The 23,123-nt window shown below is 38.3% G+C and overlaps 1 protein-coding gene across 5 annotated transcripts in view; it reads right to left on the reverse strand.

The window, feature by feature from the left end:
* LOC136857677 (zinc finger protein 691) overlaps positions 1–23,123 on the reverse strand; it is a 127,980-nt gene that overhangs the window by 85,898 nt on the left and 18,959 nt on the right. For all 5 annotated transcript variants that reach the window (XM_067136521.2, XM_067136519.2, XM_067136522.2 and 2 more), the window contains exons 3-5: positions 15,381–15,446; positions 15,244–15,303; positions 15,078–15,166 (exon numbers count right to left, since the gene is read on the reverse strand). In XM_067136521.2, the coding sequence (XP_066992622.1) occupies positions 15,078–15,166; positions 15,244–15,303; positions 15,381–15,446 (215 nt within the window). The remainder of the gene's footprint in view (positions 1–15,077; positions 15,167–15,243; positions 15,304–15,380; positions 15,447–23,123) is intronic.

Consider the following 23,123-nt stretch of genomic DNA (forward strand, 5'->3'; position numbering starts at 1 on the left):
ACAAGGCAACTGTCTGTAAATAGTATTGAAAAAAAAAAAAAAAAAATGAAATGGCGTATAGCTTTTAGTGCTGGGAGATCCCAGGACAGGTTTGGCTTGCCAGGTCCAGGTCTTTTGATCTGACTCCTGTAGGCAACCTGCGCGTTGTGATGAGGATGAAATGATGATTAAGACAACCCATACACCCAGCCCCCGTGCCAGGGAAATTAACCAAGGATGGTTAAAATTCCCGACCCTGCCGGGAATCGAACCCGGGACCCCTGTGACCAAGGCCAGCATGCTAACCATTTAGCCATGGAGCTAGACAATAGTACTGATTAGGTGGGAAAGTGAAAAAAACTCTCCAATTGTGAGTCGAAAACCATCAATACAGAAAAATGAAACTAATCATACATGACTGTGTCTCAGGTTGATAGGATTATTTTACGAATTTAGATAAAGTTGTCGTTGGAACTCGCCAACACTGTAGACTAGAGTCGACTGAGAAGCCGGAGGCGCCGAGGGAAACCCAGGATTCCATGGAAATCTAATTGTATATTATGCTAAAAGCTTTTATGTATGGTTGATCTTGCCTATGTCTATTTATGGTTATATGTGTAACACATTCCACCACAATATATTTAATCCCTGTTTACAATGGTTCAGTAGGATGATTTATATTCATACACTTGTTTCATTTTTATAACCAGTATCCTTAAACATACCACGAAGTATTCGCATGTTCATTTTACAGATCATACGATTACTTCGGTAAATCAATCAAGAAACTACAGTTGTATGGTCATTACTGGGAAATACCAAAATGCCTTGGTGTCACTTTAGACAGACAGGTCTCTATCAAATCACAAGCACAGTCTCAATACAAAGCAAAAAGTGTCAGCCTAAAATAACATCATTCAGAAAATTGCAGGCAGTAATAGGGGAGCCCGACCTCAAGTCATCAGAACTTTAGTCATGGCACTCTGTTTCTACACAGTGGAGTCTGCATGTCCTGTATGGCATAGCTTTGCTCATGCAAAGCAAGTGGACGTCTCGCTAAATGAATCTGTCAGATTGATCATTGGGTGCCTGAAATCAACACCTATAGACAAGGTTTATTGTTTGGCAGGTATTTGCTCCATCTAGTATATGGCAGAAAGTAGCTACAGATGCTGAGAGAAAGAAGGCTCAAATCAGCTACACCCACTCCATGGTCATCAAATACCAAGATCTAGGTTGAAATCTAGAAAACGATTCCTCAGTTCAACTTCAGCACTAACTATGATTCTGCAAAGAGCCAGAGAATAATTGTGGACTGCTAAAAGTTACCATCTTCAAACGTGGATGAAACCTCCTGAATGTGTACTTCCTGGACGTACTTTAGACTGGTTAACCTGGAGGTCGCTGAACAGACTACGATCAGGTGTTGGTAAATCCGGGGACAACCTTGTCAAATGGGACTATTCCAAAGAACCAACCCAACATGACTGTGGGGAAGAACAGACAATGAGTCGTCTATGCCAATGCCCACTTTGTCCTGAGTCTTGCAATGATGGAGAGTTATTGAAGGCTGAAGAAAATGCAGTTGCTGTTGCCCGATTCTGGGCGAAGATCATTTAATTTTCTTCCCTTAGAGATGGAATTAATTGTTCCTTTGTAATTCCATTATCGTAGAAACCAAACTCCATAGCACAACAGCCCCGTAAGGCCATGGCCTACCAAGCGACTGCTGCTCAGCCCGAAGGACAGCAAATGAGGTTTGTGTGAGCAGTACGATGAATCCTCTCAGTCGTTATTCTTGGCTTTCTAGACTGGAGCCGCCATTTCACCATCGCATAGCTCAATTGAAATCGCAAAGGCTGAGTGGACCTCGAACCAGCCCTCAAATCCAGGTAAAATTCCGACCTGGCCGCGAATCAAACCCGGGGCCTCCAAATAAGAGGCAGGCATGCTACACCTACACCATGGGGCCGGCCCATTATTCTACACAATTATGTAATGTTAAAATTCATATAGCATCCAACTTGTGTACATAAATACTGGGATACTGAAGGAACAAAGAAACAAAATTGGATATCACTCTGTGACGTTGGTGACTAGTATTAGCTCTCCCCAACCATATTTCGAAATCTGCATTCGTGTTTTTGAAAATTGTGTCATTCGGAATTATTTCAGTCTTGTATTCTACAAGTACCTTCTACGCAGCCTTGCCCACTTTATTTAATTGATACCATCTTCGTCATTGTCACCATGAGATTATGTTACTTTAATGTTTTCTCTCCGAATCCTTATTATCTTGGTCTGGTACGATTCCGTGCCGTAAGTTGTAGTGTCTTATTGAGGGCGAGTCTCTGACTTTCTCTTTCTCCGTGCGGTGGGCCATGCTGACTGTTGGCGTGAGTCGCCATGCTTGAGTAATCCTTGAAGAACGATGGAGTCAAGACGTGTTTCGTTCCCTCTTCTGGATCGTTTTCCGATCCACCACATAGATAAAGGATAAGTGTTTCTACATAAGGACTTGTCCTTAGTGCTGATCTATCAACTTTGGGAACGTCTTTCTTTTATTATGAATATGTAACTTCAAGTATATTTAATTTATGTAACGGATACTAGTACACTTCTCCAACTCCAACAAAGCAAGTAAGTCCTTTCTTCATTTCTGTCTTGGATCTGCTTCCTGCTGCGTGAAGAAATATGAGTGAAATTCTTTCATCTTGAGTATCGTCGTGGGTCTTGGATTTATTATGTCGTCCAGTTTTTTTTAGGTTACCTTAGGTTTTTCTGAATTGCGTTTCCAAACTGTATCTAGTTATACATGGGATCCGTTTGGTGAAAAGAAAGCGTAATTAATTAAAAACCAATTTATTTGGTAATACTAATGAGTAACTATGAAACATCTCTGTGTATAATCTTTAAACTACGCAAGATTTCACTTGGGTGCCAGTCTCTTTATTCGTTTTAATTTCTTGTTTACCTCTGTTTCTGCTCATTTAATTTTGACTGTGCTTTGGTAATCTTTCCCTTTCCCTTCATATTTTTGTTGGACCTGTGTTGTTAGGGTTCATGTTTTCAGGGTTGCCAAGTTCTCTTGGCGTGTTTGTCACCACGGTAACAGGTCACGGTTGTGATTGTGTTTGTTGTTGTTTGGTGGCATTGGTTTTCTCTTAATTATGCATGTGAATTTTGGTCCGTTTCTTGGGGATTTTTCATTTGTTTTCCATACTTTATGTAATCTAATGTATTCCCCTTTTATTTGACCCTTATATTTTTCTGGCCTTCTGCCGGTTTATGTCTGCTATTTTCTCATCCGCGTGGCATGTACTGGGGGCCGTGTGAAATCTCCGTGGTGATCGGGCTAAGTGTTTTTGGTGTAATGAAAATATTTATTTAAAGGAATGTTGTGAAAAGAAATATTTATTGAAGATGCAATGCATGAAACATGTTAATATTTCACACGAAGTTTGGTTGGTTTGAAGTTATACAAATGTATCAGGTAATTTTATTTCTCCTGTCCGGACGGCACGTTAAGTTTTTTTTTCCTAAATTTAATTTGTAACCCAATTTGGGTGGTTTTTATTTTGGATGTTTCCCTGATAGTGATGGCTTAATTCTTTTTTTTTTTTTAATATGATAATAAATATGTAAGTCATGTTCATTATGAAAAACTTGTCTTCTTTATTGTAGATTAGAAATTTTACTGCCGTACCAACATTTATTTGGGTTCATGGTCTCTGGGTAACGGATTGTTCAACTAAGGTTGTAGTATGCTTTGATGGTAATGAATTATTTTGCTACTGTCTTTAATTTTCTTGTCTATGTTTAACTTCTACTGCTGAGTCGGTAAGGCGGTAGAACTCTACCAATTCAAATCTCTTATACGTCAAGAATTTTGAGAAAATATTTTAAAATAATACTGGCTCCTTGGCTGAAGGAGACCACAGAGTAGTGGTGGCAAAATTGAAAACTGGTAAAAATGTGAGAGTAAAAGAAATAAGACAGAAGAAAATAATAGTATGGACATTAAAAGATAAAAACTCAGGAGAAATGTTGGGAGAAATCAAAATAGCACCAAATCTTAAGAGACGTTTGTAAGCTGTGCAGAGATAATTTGTGGCAGAACTTAGGTGGGAGTGAAGGAAAAATAGACACTTTGGTAGAATGAAAAGGTGAAGGAGGTTGTCAAACAAAAGAAAAAAGCATGGCAAGAATGGAATAAAAATAGAAAAGAAGGAAATAAGAGAAGGAAATAAGATTAAGTATCAGGAAATTAAAAGTAAATGTAAAAACAGTGGTAAATGAGGAAAAGAAACAAGGCTGGGAAAGATTCACACAAGAGATGGAAAAGGATGTTGTGTGGATTGATAAAAAATAGGAGAAAAGAAAACATCTACACAAAATAAGTGAAGGAAGAGAGTGAAAATGTAATAACAGACCCAGAGGAGATAAGGAATAGATAGGTGGAAAGATTATTTCGATAAACTCCTGAATATGAGAAATGATGCAGAATAGTGTAGTAGTACATGAGGATGATCCAGAAATGGAGAGTGATATTGTAATGGCAGATGTGGAAATGGCTGTTTTATAAATGAAAATAGGAAAAGCAGCAGGGATGGATGAAATGTGTGTGGAAATCATAAAAGCAGCAGGAACTATTAGTCTACATTGGTTATATAGGTTGCTAAGGTGTACATAGAGGGAAAAGTAAGTACCTGATGATTGGTGTAAAGGTGAACAGTGTAATTCCTCAATAATTATCGCGTACCTTCCTTTCACCTTTCTTATATATTGTTATTATTACACCTTTACACCAATCATCAGGTACTTACTTTTTTCCTCTGTGTACACCTTAGCAACAAGTACCTGATGATTAGTGTAAAGGTGTAATAATAACAATATATAAGAAAGGTGAAAGGAAGGTACGCAATAATTATTGAGAATACTGGAGATAATAATAGAATGAAGAATGAGAGGAAGGTTGGAAAGAAATTTAGAAGAAGAGCAGTATGGATTTCAACAGGGCAGGTCAACGATAGAACCTATATTTACCATGAGATTACTAATGGAAAAACAGTGGGAATACGGAAAATATTGGTGATGGTATTCCTCGATCTAGAGAAGGGATACTGTAGAGTTAATAGAGAGAAGATGTGGGAAACCCTGGAAAGGAAAGGATGTGGAAGGCAAACAAGGGAACTAGAGAAAAAAATGTATAAGAATATTGTTCCAGTTGTGTCCAGACTCCAGTGGGGAGAACAGATTAGAAACCAAACCGGACTAAGCAGGGAAGTGTATAGTCTCCAGTTATGTTTATAATGGTTATAGATGAAATTCTAAAGGAAACAAAGGCAACATATGCAGATGTAAAAATAACATTGTTTGCAGATGACACAGTGAAGTGGGGGAGGGTCAACAATATAAAAGTACAAATCCAACTAGAGGCTTTAATAATAATAATAATAATAATAATAATAATAATAATAATAATAATAATAATAATAATAATAATAATAATTGCTTTCCGTCCCACTAACTACTTTCATGGTTTTCAGAGACGCCCCAGGTGCCGGAATTTAGTCCTACAGGAGTTCTTTTATGTGCCAGTAAATCTACCGACACATATCTGAACACCTTCAAATACCACCGGACTGAGACAGGATGAAGCTGCCAAGCTGGGGTCAGAAGGCCAGCCTCAAACGCCTTGACTAGAGGCTTTAAATGGTAATAGAGAGTGATATGGTGTGAAAATCAGGGTGAAGAGCAAAAGGGTGGTGATGACAAGACGAGAAAGAGAAGGAAAAGGAACTGTTAGTATCAGGGGACAAAACCTTGAGCTTGTTGAATACTTCAAATATTTGGGAAGTGAAATAGTACAAGATGCGAGGTTGGATAAAGAGATCATCAGAAGGGTACAAATGGGAAATGAAATGCAGAGAGATAATGTACAAGATGTACCATATCCCCCTATATTAACATATGCATCAGAGACTTTGACAGCATGAAGAGTGTAAAATTCAGGCCAATGAGATGAAATTTCTGAGGAGTATGGTTGGGAAGACAAGGACAGTGTAAGAAATGTTGATATCAGAAAATAGATAGGGGTAGAAAAACTGTGTGATAGGAAGGAGAAGAATAAAATGAGATGGTTTGGACATGTTATGAGGATGGAGGAGGTAAGGATACTAAAACAAGTGTTGGAGGCTAAGGTAGAAGAAAAGAGGGCAAGATGGAAGGACAGTATAAGAAAAAGAAGACTGGACTGGAATACAATCACCAAAGAGAAGTGGTGGAAGGAGAGGCAATGGTAGAGAAGTGCTATCAACACCCCAACATGGCGGGAGCTGGACATGGGAAAATGAAAATGAAGAACGGCTCCTTGGCCGAACGGTCAGCATACTGACCTTCATTTCAGAGAGTCCCGGGTTTAACTGTCAGCCAGGCAGAGGATTTTAACTGCATATAATAATTACATAATTTACGACATACCCTCAGAATTACTGACTCCCTTAAGAGAAATCAGCATGGAGAGGTTATTCCATTTAGTGTGCAAGATGTGCGATACAGGAAAAGTGCCACCTGATTTTCGGCAGAATGTTGAAATACCTATTCCCAAGAAAGGCAGTGCTGACGTGTGAAAACTACCGCACCATTTGTTTAGTATCTGATGCCTGCAAAATTTTAATACTATTTACAGAAGAAAGGAAAGACAAGTTGAAATTGAGTTGGAAGAAGATCAATTTGGCTTCAGAAGAAATCTAGGAATTTGAAGCAATCCCGAGTTTACATCTGCTCATAGAGGACCAAATTAAGGACAAGCCCATGTAAATGCGCTTGTCGATCCAGAAAAGGCATTCAATAATGTTGATTGGACCAAGCTATTTGAATTTTCTTAGGGTGATCAGATCAGATACTGAGAAAGGAGAATTATCTATGTACAATCTGTATAAAAATCACTGTGCAGTGATGAGAAATGAGGGCTTTGGAAAAGAAGCAGCAATCCAGAAAGGAGTGAGGCAAGGCTGCAGTTTCTCCCCCTGATTTTCAATGTTTATATAGAACATGCAGTAAAGAAAATCAAAGAGTAATTTGGAAAGTGAATTACAATCCAAGAAAACGAAATCAAAAGCCTGAGATTTGTCTGTGATGTTGTTTTGTCCGAGTCTGCAGAAGATCTAGAGAAAGTACTGAATGATATGTACAGTCTTGGGGAAGAAGTACAACATGAAAATAAGTCCAAAACAAAAGTAATGGAGTGCAGTCAAACGAAGACAGGTGATGCAGGAAATATTAGATTAGGAAATGAAGTCTTAAAGGAAGAAGATGAATATTGTTACTTGGGTAGTAAAATAACTAACGATGGCAGAAGTAAGGAGGACATAAAATGCAGATTAGCACAAGCAAGGAAGAGCTTTCTTAGGAAAAGAAATTTGCTCACTTCAAACATTGATATAGGAATTAGAAAGATGTTTTTGAAAAGACTTTCATGTGGAGCGTGGCATTGTATGGAAGTGAAACATGGACGATAACTAGCTCAGAAAAAAAAGAGAATAGCTTTTTAAATGTGGTGTTACAGAAGAATGCTGAAGGTAAGACAAGTAGATTGAATCACGAATGAAGAGATAATGGAATTGGTGAGAGATCGATTTGGGTAAATTTGACAAGAAGAAGGGATAGAATGATAGGACACCTAGGACTTGTTCAGTTGGTTTTTGAGTGAAGTGTAGGCAGTAAGAATGGTAAGGGTAGACCAAGGTATGAATATGACAAGCAAGATTAGAGCAGATGTAAGATGTGCTAGTTACGTAGGAATGAAAAGTTTAGCAGAGGATAGGGTGGCAAGGAGAGTTGCGTCAAACCAGTCTATGGACTGATGACTCATATGGGGACTGGGTGCTTGTGTTCGCCTCCATATGGTTCTCTTCATCTACATACAACACACTACACAACCAGCCAGCACCAAAGCACGCAATAGCAAATACATTCCTTAATATAGGGTTAGTGTCAGGAAGAGCATCCAACCCCAAAACTTGGCCAAATTCATATCAAGTGCTGACTCCAATAAAATGAGAAAAAGGTCAGGTAGAAGATCTATTTTAAGAAAAGAATATGCAGTAGAAGTTTGTTATAGCGAGAATTCACAACAGTGGAAAATTTACTCGCTATAGCGAATTGTCGTTATATCAGACTTTTGTATAAAAGTTGGAAAACCCCCATACACATTAAAATCAGTATGAAACGGCAATCAGTTTGTTCAAAACTTGTGTTTCCGTGGATGATATCCACACTACGGCATACTTGTTTGTTATTTTTTTAAATCCGATACTACGTGAAAGTGTATGTTTAATTTCATTCTGAAAAAACTACAGTACCATATTTCTCCAAATCCAAGACGAACCCCACTTTTCCCTTCAAAAAATTTAAATCAGGCTCAAAAAGTGCTTTGTAAAATCATACGAATGCCTTTGCTGTACAGTACGCATTTTTAGACTATCTTTAGATGCCGAACATCGGTTTTCATTATGCCACATTTTTTTGCAGCTGCACAATTATTCTATATTCTATATTTATTTATTTCATGCCTTCATTTGTGGCGAAGTTAAGGCTCACGGCCCCCTCTTACACTTAACCACATATCTAATAAACTTTATAAAACAGAATAATGAAATAATTTTACAAAATATAAATCCTAACCTCATTCATTCTTCCATTCATACTGCCATTCATACAAGCTGAATATTTACTGGCAATATCTATTCCATGCGCCTCTACAATACGGCGATCCATCGGGAAAATATTATTTCTGTCTATAAAACTGTTACGGTACTTTGTGATAGTACATATATCACACCCTCGCACTGTATGTAGAAGTTAGAGATATTATTGTCAGTATTCGATTTATTATTATTATTATTATTAACAGTATTTCATTTGTATATTTTGTCATTTATATTTGTAAGCTGGGAGATATCCACATATGTAGATATGAGTAATTTGTTTTGAACAACGAGTGGGAAAACATTGCTATATTGGACCCAGGTAATTTTTATGACTCATGCGGACATCCCAGTGTTTGTTGAGATATACTTGTTGTCGGGAAGTTCTATGAGTCATGTATATATCCCAGTGTCTGATGAGATGAGCTTGTTGTGGTAGTAGGAAAGTTCTATGACTCATGTGGAACACCCGAGCGTTTATTTCTTGGGACCAAGTATGAGTTCAGGGCATGATCTTGACGAGAGCATCACTCATGATTGGCTGGCAAGGACCAATCAAGACGTATCATGTGAGAGGAAGGGGAATGCCGAGGTCTTTATATAAACTTCGACATCACAGTGGAAAAAAATCACTATGGAAGAGAACCACAACTGACACACTGTACGGGAAGGAAGTGGTGCTGATACACGGTACTGGAGTGACACGGTTGCAAGGGACTGGACTTAAAACGTTCGTGGAGCGTAGTCTTGTTATGTTCGTGGAAAGTGGCTGATTGTGGATTGCTTGCGCATTAAGTATTGTAGCACTTGTGGCGGCCTGGGATTATATGTTGGTGAAAGCTATTTCAGACGTTCCATAATTTATGTTCAGGGCCGACAAGCGTGTTACTTAAATGTATATATCTTTACAACAAGCGTTAAAGTCTGTGAACACAGTATTACGAGGTACAGTATCTGCGTGATGTTAGAAGTGCTGATTATGAGAATTGGCAAGGAGTATTGATACAGAGACAGTGCAGGGTATTTATCTACATAAATGTACATTGTTCATCGGACTATCTACAAATGGTAGTTTAGTTCTCGCTTTCGTTTTCCTACGGTTTTCATTATTGTTGTTGTTGTAAATATGGAGTCTTCCAGCAATGTTTTGTGTGTGTATTATATGTATAATTTTGTGTGTTGATGAGGTGCCCATGCACGGATTTTGTTAAGAATATAGTTAGCTACTTTAGAATCAGTGGAGTTACTGATGAACCTAGGTGCAGTTCCTACCTATTTAGTCGTTTTCAGGAGGTTAGGTAAGGCCTGCAGCAGATGTACCAGTACGCAACATTATGTACACGCCCTGGGATATAAAGTTTATCATGCTCTATCAAAATTCAAGGGATCCATTCTGGTGAACTCTGGCGCCCATACTACGGACATTTCGATCAATTTTGGTTAATTATTTTTATTAATAATTTAATTTATTGTAAAGTATTTTATGTTAATTTTTAGTAATTTTCTTTATGTTCATTTATGACTATTTATTAGTATCATCAAATGGTTACAACTTTTACTCAGCATCAGATACAACTGGCTACCACTACACACACATCTCGCTTGCCGTATTCGGCCAACTTCAGCGGCTACTGATGTATAGGCCTAATCGCGGACGGTGAAGGTCAATGAACGAGTTTACTGCGCAACGGTACGGCCATTCCGCCCTTGTGTTTTTCGTGCACAAACCTCACAATTTCACCTTTGAATGCATTTTTTGTACAGTACACTTGTTTTAGCTATCTTTGTCTTCACGCTGACACCAAATATTGGCTTTAGTCAGACCTATGCCATGTTTTCTCGCGGCTGTACAATTATTCTACATTTCCGAGTGTTTAATAACCATTAACTTAAAATTGGCATCATAATATCGACGAGAACCCGTTGAAAATTTGCCAGCATTACCTGTTCCACGTATCTTTACGTCTATCGTTCATGATAATATTCTTGCTGTCTATAAAACTTAATTTTGCGCGTTATAACTCAGCCACTGAGTAACCGTGACCTCTCTGTAAGAATTCGAAGGCTCGCACGTTTTGATGCCATTCTGCAGAGTTGAAAAACGTTTTTGTAGAGGCTAACAGAATGTCATTCTCTCTTCACTATTTCCCGAGATCCAGTGATCTTACACACAAGCACTGTACAACCGGTTGTCACGGCTAGCGATGTATAATAAAGAGGCGGTCGAATTTTTGTGTGCGTGCGCATGTGAAAAGAAGCAGCATTGCTACTGCAAGGGTTACCAGTGGTATTCATTACTGTCAGGCGGCGAATGCAAGACAACCCTTGATATTTCACATGAGATTCTAAGGGCAAAAACTTCGTCTTGGATTTGGAGAAACACGGTTATCACTCCAGAGTTTTCTTCTTCAAATGGCGTTACTTAACTTAACCGTATATGTGTCATGAAAACATATTTGAAACGCATGTAGAGAAATGAGTTATCCTTGCTAAAAATGTACATATGAATACCCTTTCCAAAATTTAACTAGACGCGAGAAAATATGAACTATCCTCCGAAATCAGTGATGTACTCAGCCATACCTTGAGGTGTATCACATTCTTACTTAATTTCAATATATAACATTAAGAGATCATTTACTTCAGCCGTTATTTTTAACGAGTTAACAACTGCCATCGGCTACGTTATTTACACACTTATTACGAAGACTTGTTATCCTCTTTCATTTCAAATTTTCTTTAGAGAACATCAGTCGTTGGGTATTACTAATCTACTCTAACATCGCCTTCAAATGTCGACGAGAGAGCTCGCAAATGCACAGTAGAAAACTATACCATACCAAAGATGATCAATCGCATCTTGTGGTGAAAGTTTCAGTTTTCTTATTCAAACTGCGTCACCTATCCTAACTTGACCATATTATATATATATGACGAAAACATACTTCAAGCACCAGTAGAGAATGATAACTTTCTCGCTATAAATTTACATGATAATAACCTCTCCGTAATTTAACCAGATGCGAGAAAATGTAAACTAACCTGTAATTATGCACTCTGCCGTATCTCGAGGTGTATCCCATTTTTACTTAACAGCAGTATTTTGTTGGTATAACGGAGTTCTTGTTATATGCCATACTCGCTATATCGGACTTCTACTGTACTAGAAAAGTGTTCAAATGTTGCAAACATAAAATAAAATCCAGTATACACAAATTCACACATAGTAATTTAAAAACTACACATTTTCTAACCTCGGGTATCACTATGTTCATATTATGGTATTCCTAGTTAAGTAATATAAAAAAATCATGATTGTCTGAATGCTTTGTAAGATATTCTCTTGCACATGAACAATTTATTTTTGGACTGAAAACTGATAAATTAAAAGGGGGAAAATATGAACATTCAACAGTTATAAAAATAGCTTCATAAATGAATTCCAGTGTAGCACAAAGGCAACAGTTGCTACTGTTACCAAAATTAACAATGTGCTTTACGACGCCCTGACACACAGGTCTTATAGAGATGATGGGATAGGAAAGGGCTATAATGGGAAGAAAGCGACCATGGCCTTAAGGTACAGCCCCAGCATTTGCCTGGTGTGAAAGTGGGAAACCACAGAAAACCATCTTCACGGCTGCTGACAGTGGGGTTTTAAATTCACTATCTCCCGAATGCGACAGCTACAGGACTCAAACCGTGCAGGAACCTGCTCGGTTTTGTTACCAAAATACATTAACACGTTGAGTGCCGAACCGACTGTAGCACACAATTATACTGGTGCCACAGCAATTGTACGCCTTGCAGGCTGTTTATATAGTCATGGGATATATTAATATGATAATCTGATCATACCAACGTCATGTGTGACGCCATATGGTGTCACATCAATTTTTACGAAACATAAAATATAGCGTGACACTATACGGTGTGTCAATTTTTTGATGCTTTATATGGAATGTACAACACAAATTTCTAATATGTCAAATTTATGTACTCTAACACAACATTTATGAAAACCAACAGAAATGCCAACAAGTACTTATATTACATTACATATTGTTACCCCCCTGTGGTTGGGGGACGCAGATGAAGAATTCACCCCCAGTATACTATTATTATTGGCGTATGGCAACAAGTTAGATACATATATACAAGTATATAATATTTACAAATACACACAGACAAGAAACATGTTTTATAGCAGAATGTCCAGTTGGGTGATCCACTGTATGGCTTCCTCAGTTGGTTCTGAAAATTCACTCGGGCTACCTGTGTAGGAACGTCGTGTACATTCACTTACAATATGGGGGATCGTCTGCCGAGATGCACCACAGTCGCACTCTAGTGATGAAATATATTTCCAATTATAAAGGGCATCCCTGCATCATCCATAATTTGTTCTCACACGATTCAGAGTGGTCCAAATCTTATGCGGTAGATGATGTCCACCAGGAAGATGTTCACCAGAAAAGATGTTGTGTAAGGAACAAGTCACGTCATCCATCTTTGCGTGATGCTGTCACATTGGCTGATGGGAATTTTCACCCTTTAGAAGAATGGAGAAGTCGCTGGAAAGTTGCCACAGACAGTTCCCGGTATACTATGTCTGTTGTAAGAGGCAACTAAAAGGGGCGACCTACGCACGAAAACGGATTGGTACCATGTGTTAGGCCCCCTGTGGATGGGAAGGGTTGAATACATCCACAGGTAATTCCTGCATGTTGTAGAAGGCGACTAAAAGGGTCATGTGGTCATCGGTCTGCGCACTTTTTTTTCCTTTTTTTTCTTTTTCTTTTTAGGGTTAGTTGTAAAGAGATTCCAAATTCCTGATGTGCGTCCTCCTGTGACTGAAGAAGTAGATGCTCCTGGCTTGTAAAAAATGGAATATTTTTCTGTGCCCCTACACAAGGACCCCAGTCATCATTTTTCACGATTGTGTACACCATTTGCACCAGCACCGTCCCCATCTATAATATCACTATCGGTATCATCACCGTCTTTTGCATCACTCAATACACCCATCATGCTGCCAGTGCACTCATCATTACTATTATTCACTGTCATCAACACATCTTTCTCTCCATCAAAATCCATCAGTAATTCACAAATATCAAATTCACTAATTCTCTTCTTGTTAAGTCGCTTACCATTTCCACCAAGAATATTACCAATATCTTCCATTTCTTTATATTTCTCCACAACTATCCAAACCGAATGATAATTCGCACGTAAACAAGGCAAAAACAATGCCTGGAATGCTCTCACGTGTAAGAAAGACCACCGGCAGTCAGTGATTTTGGAAGAATATTGTGGCGCCATAGGTGGCACATAGTAGCAATACATAGGTGGAATAGACACTGTAGTTCACTCTTCATGCAGTACCAATTTTTCGCACATAGATGTCACAGCTGATTTTCTACAGTGCATCACACGAAACTCTGCTGTGGCACCATATGGCATCACAGCATCTCAAATTTGAAGACCAGCGTGACATCATATGGGGGCACGGGGCACCCAACATGTTAATGTATTTTGAAAGACTAACCATGAAAACATAACATACAAAAATTCACAAGATCATCACTAGTCAAAACCAACTATTTTAAAAGATGAAGAAAAAGAATAAAGGAGGAGGAGGATGAAGAAGGAGGAGGTGAAAACAGCATCTGCCATATACAGGGTGACTCACCTCAAGTATCTTCTGATCTGTTAAAGGTATAGAAATTCTGTTTTCAAATTCTTAAATTATATTAAAGGGCTCATAAAATACTGTCCTATTCCTCTCAATCACATATGTAACTACCAAGAAACAGTTAGCAACCTTTTTTTTTTTTTTTTTTTAATGGGACTACAATAATTTCATCCATTAGAACAATTAAGAATAGATCAACAAATTCAGTGATGTGCTTATTTTGCAAATCAGACAAGTACTTTTGGAGATACTAAAGGTTTCAAATGTGTGGGTATTAGACAGAAAGCTATGCATTACTTGCTGATGTCCAGTGTATTGTCCTCCTGTATGTCTCTTTCTGATAAACCCTTTAGTATCTCCAAAATTATTTGTCGGATTTGCAAAATAAGTTTGTCAATGAATTTGCTGCTCATTTCTTAACTGTTCTATTGGGTGAAATTAGTATATTCCCAATTAAAAAACAAAGTTGTTACCGGTTTCTCGGTAATTACGTATGTGATCAAGAGGAATAAGGCAGTATTTTATAAGCCCCTTAATACAGATTAAGAATCGGAAAACAGTATGTCTATCTTTAACGAGTCAGAATATATTTGAGGTGGACAACTTCGCTGAATCACCCTGTATATTTCTGAGGCTCCTGATTAAAACACAACTTATTCTACAAATTTCTGAATGAATTAGAAACTTACAAACTGTGTTCACTGCTGTCACCATTATCACCGTTATCCTGTTGCTCACAGGGAAGCTCTTCTGCTGTAAACATAGGCTGTGCCTGCAACTATTAAAGAAAATTATTGAAACAACTGTATCTGTAAAAAAAATATTCTAAGAATAAAAAATAGTGAATTTACTCACCTCAAACAACTGTGGTCCCTCTGGTTTGACACTGGACAGGAGAGTCAATTCTGGCTCAGCCTGTGGACAAGTGATGCACATTAGAGTTCTTTGCCACTAACATACCATTCCACTACAATAAAATTCAGTTAAGTTACCTCTCCATCAGGAAGTAGCTCTGCCTTCGGGTCCGGCAACATAACACGCTCTGGGACTGGATAGATCTGTTAAAATAATCAAGTGTAAGAAAGGCATACAGATTTATATTTTTGGACCAAGAATTAGCTTTTATGTAAGTACAGTATAGCTTATAAACTTTATAAACTCAAGAGCTGAAACATCAGCTTACATCCTAAAAAGACTTGAGTGTACACTTTGGGTCACTATGTACTGAAACAATTTAATTAAATAGTTATTTAGTTGGCCCCTACCCGGCTACAGCTGGATAATGGAAAATGATGATGATGATGATGATGAGTTATTTAGTTGTTAAAATAATTTCATGATAAAATGCTGAGAAAGAAAGCGAAAACTATATTTTCATTTTCCAATCAAATAGTCATTAAAAGTAAGTTTCTGCAAAACCAACTCAGGAAACTTACATTAAAGGTATGAAATGATCAATCGAAGTATAGTTCTCTACGCTTCTTTTCAACACTTCCTACAGTGTACTCAGTGAGGGAGAGAGAGGTTTTTTTCTTGTGAGTAGTTTGTTGCACTAACACATCCGAGGTTATAAGGTGATGCAAGGATGGGAAAGGGATAGGTTTGGGAAGGTAACACTTGTTTTTAGGTTACCTTCAAGTGAACGAGCATCACAAAGATGAATGAATATAGTATGTATACCTAGGTATATAAGCAAAGGCAAAGCAAAGTCATGTCCGTCCGTAGAGTGGTTTGTGATGTATCTAACTTTGTCTTCCCAAACTTCTGTTTTCTAAAATCTCCATCATCAAGAAGTTCAGCAACATTATGCAGAATGAAGCAGCACACAAGCATGGAATGAAATTAGCAGGTAAATATGCTTACGTGGAGTTTTTAATAGGAGGAAAGAGCATAATATGATGATAAAGTTGGAATTCAAGTGGACAAATTAGAGCAAAAGTTTATATAAAGAGGTATTATGGATTGGATAATTTACCGATGGAGATAAATTTCCAACTTCTCTGAAATCATTTACGAAAAGGTTAGTTAAACTGGTAGAGTGAGAGCCCTGAATGCAGATCAGTGGTGATTGATTGATTGACTGACTGACACCTTATCAAAACAAAAGGGTGGGCAACCTACTTTCTAACAATTAGGGAATGATAATCACCACCTTACAATAATTATCTTAGTGCTGCTAACATTGAAGAATGTCCTCACAGAATGAAAATGAAAATCCACAGCCTATTTCCAGTTTCAAATGGGTCAGAAACGGAATCAATGAACTCATCTAGCGGCGAGAACAGGAAAAGCCTGTCACAACTTCTCTTCCCCCATAGAATAGTATAATAAAACAAATGATTCGGTACTGACTATACATAAGATGGAAGAGTTACATTCAACATTTCGGACAATGTAGCCAATAACTTTGGGAACAAAGCTAAATTTAGATAGGAATAAAGGAAGTTGCAAATTATGAATTTTGTGCTCATAACATTAACCACGAATTTCATTTAATTACTAAAGACCTGTACTTACAGCTAACATCCAAGTTGCAGATTCCTAATCAATTGTTTACCTAATCTTTTCTTAAATGATTTCAAAGAAGTTGGAAATTTATTGAACATTTCCCTCGCTAAATTATTCCAATCCTATTCCTCTTCCTACAAACAAACATTGGCCAATTTGGCCTTTCGAATTCCAAGTTACAAACTTTTTGATCTTTTATTTTTTAAAACACCACTCAAACTCATTTAATGTCACTCCTCGCCATCTTTCAACCAACAACACGGAACGCACTGCTTACCCTTCCGACAGAATGTTTCTTGAAGGTCCACCTTTTCAATGTTTTTTTTTAAATTTACATAAATATTGTTACATCATTAATATGTCTTAAGCAGAACATGTTTCACTTTTTTTTTTTTTTTTTTTTTTTTTTAAAGACTTCTTCAGCCGCTGTTCCTAATATCTAACAAGGGGGCATTCCCTACTCATCACCACTGATTTTGCTCAAATTTATGGAACATGCAGGGCTTGGCTAGAAATGAAAGTACCCGAAGTGGGAACTCCAGATGGCCAAGCGTATAGAAAATAAAAATAAGAATGCTGACGCGGCTCTCGAACCGTATAAGCCACTTACGTTAGCGCACATGCCGAGCAGTTGTTGGCGTAGCGGTAAGAGCTCGGACTGGTAATTCGATGGTCGTGGGTTCGACTCCCCGTGTGGAGACTGTTTTCTCTGTCAACGTTTATGTTATTCATTTTCCAATTACGCAAAGAGGTGAATAGTTAATTTTATTTACTTATTTATACGCAAAAGGCATAGAAAAGGTAAAAATTGGGATTTCATTGTCATTGTCTACCTGTGCCAAGAATCTATTGTTTGTGTACAGCCGCTAGGAGCAACCTTCACTTGTCAGGTGAAAATGAATCTTAGAGTGAAATGACTATTCACATTTATGCCACATTCTCCCAGGAGGGGAGATAGCCAATAAAGAAGAAAAAAGAAGAATTTTTGTTTGAACACGTCGGAAAAGATCACAACTCCAAATTTTCTACAATTGTGCGCTCATTTAAAAAATTACGACCTATATGCCTTTCGCATATAAATAAGTAAAATAAATAAAAATAAATTAATAATATAAAAATTGAGAAAAATATTCTCCACACGTGGAGTCGAACCCACGACCATCTAATTACCGTACTAGTCCTAGCTCTTACCGCTACACCAACAACTGCTCGGCGTGCGCGCTAACGTAAGTGGCTTATACGGTGCGAGAGCCGCGTCAGCATTTTTATTTTTATTTTCTATACGCTTGGCCATCTGGAGTTCCCACTTTGGGTACTTTCATTTCTAGCCAAGCCCTGCATGTTCAATAAATTTGAGCGAAATCGGTGGTGACGAGTAGATAATGTCCCCTTGTAAGATCAACATTGCTAGGATCCTAGGCTTTGTGATAAAATGCTCACAATACTTGGGCTAACTATTGCTATGTCTAAAAAGTTTATACATGCTATATATCTTATAGAAACATCCAAATGACATGAATTACTCTAATAAATTATGTTTACATATACTACCGTATTTACTCGCGTATTAGACCCCTTTTTCCCCCCACTTTTACAGTTGAAAAAGTAAAGGGGGCTCCTTTATGCGATAACCTAAAATTTTGTGCAGTGATACACGACTTCCAGGTTATAAAGAGCTATAAATTGTACATGTAAACATTCAACACTGTTCTTTAACAAACTTATAAATGTATTTGCCTGGCCATTTTCGTTGGAAGGCATTATTTCTAAATGTAAAAAGTCAATAAATGGTGAACACGACTTCCAGGCCTACATATGAAGTAAAATATAATCCGTTTTAGTTACTCGTATCACATCATTAGTTTCATATCATTTATTCCTCTGAGGTCGACGACAGGAAAGGCATGCAGTCGTAAAAACTCTCTACGAAGATTCGTCTCACTTCCACTCGACCCCATTGAGAAAAGGGATAAGGATATCGTATTATCATATTATGCAATATTGATACACAGTAACTCTATGGCCAGTCAGCTGTCTCTTCAGTTGAGCAGTAGGCCTACCACACAGTAAACCTGATCACTGCTTTAATTTTAATTGTCTTACACTGCTAACTTCCCTGCTACCGGCATGTCGTCATTCCAAGTAACATCATCTTCACTGCCATATCATCAGCCATGCACTGCAATCGAGACCGAGAGCATTCGAGGCCCCGTCTATTTGTGCCTTTTAAAAATAGTTTTGTTCCCAGCTATAGAGTCCAAACTGTGTGAAGCTATTCCCAAATGGTTTCTGGAGATGGTCTCTGATACTCCCAGCCAATGTATGTGTAGCAGAAGCCACTGCTTCTGAATAAAGCCGTGTTGTTGAAAGCATGCCAAACAACTAGCTGATAACTAGTGTATGTCACGAGTTGTACTTCCGAATGTAATACATAGTGACTGGAAGCATTCTTTTGATAAGTGTGACTGTTCAAAGCCAGACCCTTATTTTTAAGTATATTTCATGCTTGTTCTCTACATGTATCACATCAGGGTTTACCTAAACAGCTGTAAATGAGATAAAAGAAACTGCATTGTTTAGGTTAGGTATGGTATCGCCTGGATAGTGCCAAAAGTTCCACAACGGAAAGAATAAAAATAAATAACAGGGAAGTTTGCCGCATTTATGGATATCTAGAGGTGTAGCAGTAATTAGTTTTATTATCATAACGTTTAATTTTGTACGTTCGTTGTCTCACGTTTTTTATTAACGCATACCCTAGTATGTTTTGGTTGGAGTCTCCGAAAATCGTTAAAAGTAAGTGGGGTCATAAAAAAAATTGTTATTATTTATTATTATTATTATTATTATTATTATTATTATTATTATTATTAATATTTGTAAGGTCCGAATCGTTGGCTGAATGGTCAGTGTACTGGCCTTCGGTTCACAAGGTCGCAGGTTTGATTCCTGGTTGGGTCGGGGATTTTAATCGCTTCTGATTAATTCTTCTGGCTCGGGGACTGGGTGTATGTGTCCGTCCCAACACTAATCTTCATATTTAGACAACATACCACACTACCAACCACCACAGAAACATGCAATAGTGATTACATCTCTCCATATAGGGTTGGCGTCAGGAAGGACATCCGGCCATAAAACAGGGCCAAATCCACATGTGTGACGCAGTTTGCACCCGCGACCCCACAGGTGTGGAAAAAAGCAGTAGGGAAAAAAAATTATTTGTTAGGTATGTTGGCAAGTAAAACAATTGTGATCAGATTGTTTTTATCACATTTTAAAACTATTCCTCTCACGAAAAACCCTATACTGGCCCAAGTTACGAGATATTAAACGATAACTTTGTTATGATCTCGCCTGCCTATATTAATAGGCCTAGCAACAACCGTGAATATTTCTTAACTAAAGTAAACTCGTTTCCTCATCCTGAGGTGGTGCAGCTCTTTTTTTTAGACAAGCCCCCAATGGAAGGGAGTTGCATGTACCATTTTTTACTGCAAATCAACCTTCCTGCCATTCGTAAATCTCTGCCAATACGGTACCGGGAATCTAACTCAGGCTCCAGAGAACGGCAGTTAACTATGCTAACCCTTACGCTGGCGGACATTCCTAATCACAAAACACAGACATATATACGTGGCTGATGCGTGCTTGCAATGCGCGGGTCGGACACGAAACTATTCACCTACTTGTGCGACGTCATCAGAGCTGCAGCAGGCGTTTTCATTGCGTGGGTCGTATGGACGTAACTATTCACAAATTTGTGTGATATCAGAGCTGCATAAGGATTGTACCTGCTTCGAAGCAGATTCATTGTTCTAATATGACGAATTATGTTGGGGAATCTTATATGCAAGATTTATTTTTTTCATTTTCTTTGTCTCAAAAAGCCAAGGGGGGTCTAATAGACGAGTAAATACAGTATACATAACAACATCCACCTAACATGAATTGCTCTGTCTATAAAGTTGTGTTTACAGGTTACTATGCATTTTATAAAAACATCCTTGACATGATTGTTACACTTTAAAACTCTTATATATTTACTTATAATGATGTTGGGCTGACGTGGGGTGTTCAGTCGATAATGTCCAACGTCTGTGCAATCAATGAAAACTTCACTGACTTTTCATTTTTTTTTTGCAATGTTCGTTTTTTGAGATTAAAAATGAAATGGCATATGGCTTTTAGTGCTGGGAGTGTCTAAGGACATGTTTGGCTCGCCAGGTGCAGGTCTTTTGATTTGACACACATAGACAAGCTGCGTGACGTGATGAGGATGAAATGATGAAGACGATGCATAGACCCAGCCCCCGTGCCAGCAAAATTAACCAATGAAGGTTAAAATTCCTGACCCTGCCGGTAATCGAACCCGGGACCCCTGTGACCAAAGGCCGGTGTGCTAACCATTTAGCCATGGAGGTTTTCTGAGAGAAAAATTTGATTGTGGTTTCGTGGGATGTTGATGTAGTCAGTTGCCTGTTTTTCTTATTCATTGCCTTATGATGATTAAAATTAGGTAAAATAGGACTGCCTGCTGTTGTGTGGGTCGAAAGAGGGGACTTCTCAAGATCGTTCTTTCAGTTGTTGTAGACCTAATTGCTCATTAAAAGTAATCCTGGTGTGGGTCCCATACAATGGAACAATACTCCGAGGTCTTACCAGAGACATATACTCCCTAATTTTTACATCCTTACTACAACCTCAAAATACCCTCATAACTAACCAGGTGAAGAGATCTGTATCCTTTCTTTACAACCTCGCAAATGTGATTATCCCAATGAAGATAATTCCTTACATTAACATCTAGGTACTATCACTCCAACTGTGGTGATAGAACAGAAGACCGTTCCTCTTGGTGAAACTTACAACCTGACTTTTCATCCCATTTACCATCATACCATTTTCTGCTGTCCATTTCACAACATTGTTGAGGTCATCTTGTAGTCTCTCACAATCCTGTAAGTTATTTACGACCCTATACAGTATAACATCATCTGCAAAAGGCCTTATCTGCAATTCCAGTTCTTTACTAATATTTATATATGTAAGAAAACAAAGGTCCAATAATACTGCCCTGTGGGACTCCACTCTTAATCATTACAGGGTCAGATAATGCTTCATCTACTCTTAATTCTCTGAGTACTGAGCTCGATAGCTGCAGTCGCATAAGTGCGGCCAGTATCCAGTAATCGGGAGATAGTGGGTTCGAGCCCCACTGTCGGCAGCCCTGAAGATGGTTTTCCGTGGTTTCCCATTTTCACACCAGGCAAATGTCGGGGCTGTACCTTAATTAAGGCCACGGCCGCTTCCTTCCCACTCCTAGCCCTTTCCTGTCCCAGCGTCGCCATAAGACCCATCTGTGTCGGTGCGACGTAAAGCAACTAGCAAAAAAAGAATTCTCTGAGTTCTATTTTCTAGAAGTTTATCCACCAATTCAACCACTCTTTTGCCTACTCCAATAGCCCTAATTTTTATCAATAGTTCCCCATGATCTACCCTATCGAAAGGCTTATACTGTTCAACAGAGATAGGGATACAGCCCACTTGACCTCCTGAATTTAAAATATCTGTTGTATCTTGCTGGAATCCTCACTTTCCTAAACCCAAACTGCCTTCTATTAAACAAGTTCGTAATTTTACAAACATGTAATATAATCAGAAAGAATGCTTTTCAACAGTTTACAAGCAACATGTCAAGCTGACTAGCCTATAATCTTCCAGTTTGTGTTTTTATCACCCCTTCCTTTGTACACTGGGGCTACTAAAGCAACTCGCCAGTCATTTGGTTTAACTCCTTCATGCACACAGTAATAAGTACTTGAGATTTAGTACTATATCCCAACTTATTACATTTAGTATATCCCCAGAAATCTCATTAAACCCAGAAAGGGCTAGGAGTGGAAAGGAAGCAGTCATTGCCTTAAGTACAGCCCCAGCATTTGACTGGTGTGAAAGTGGGAAACTAAGGAATATCGTCCGAGGAATGCTGACAGTGGGGTTCGAACCTACTGTCTCCCAAATGCAAGCTCACAGCTGCGCGCCCTTAACCGTATGACCAACTTGCTTGAATTTTTAATCTTTTTGTATACACACAGTGTTTGCAAATTTGTGGAAATAATCGGGTGATGGATAGTACACTCCATCACACAAAAAATTCCCATGAATATATGCTCTACAGACAATTGAAGAGTTAAACCTATCATAGCCATTAGCTAGAAAGGGGG

This window comes from Anabrus simplex, chromosome 1, assembly GCF_040414725.1.
Source record: "Anabrus simplex isolate iqAnaSimp1 chromosome 1, ASM4041472v1, whole genome shotgun sequence".
Classification (NCBI taxonomy): domain Eukaryota; kingdom Metazoa; phylum Arthropoda; class Insecta; order Orthoptera; family Tettigoniidae; genus Anabrus; species Anabrus simplex.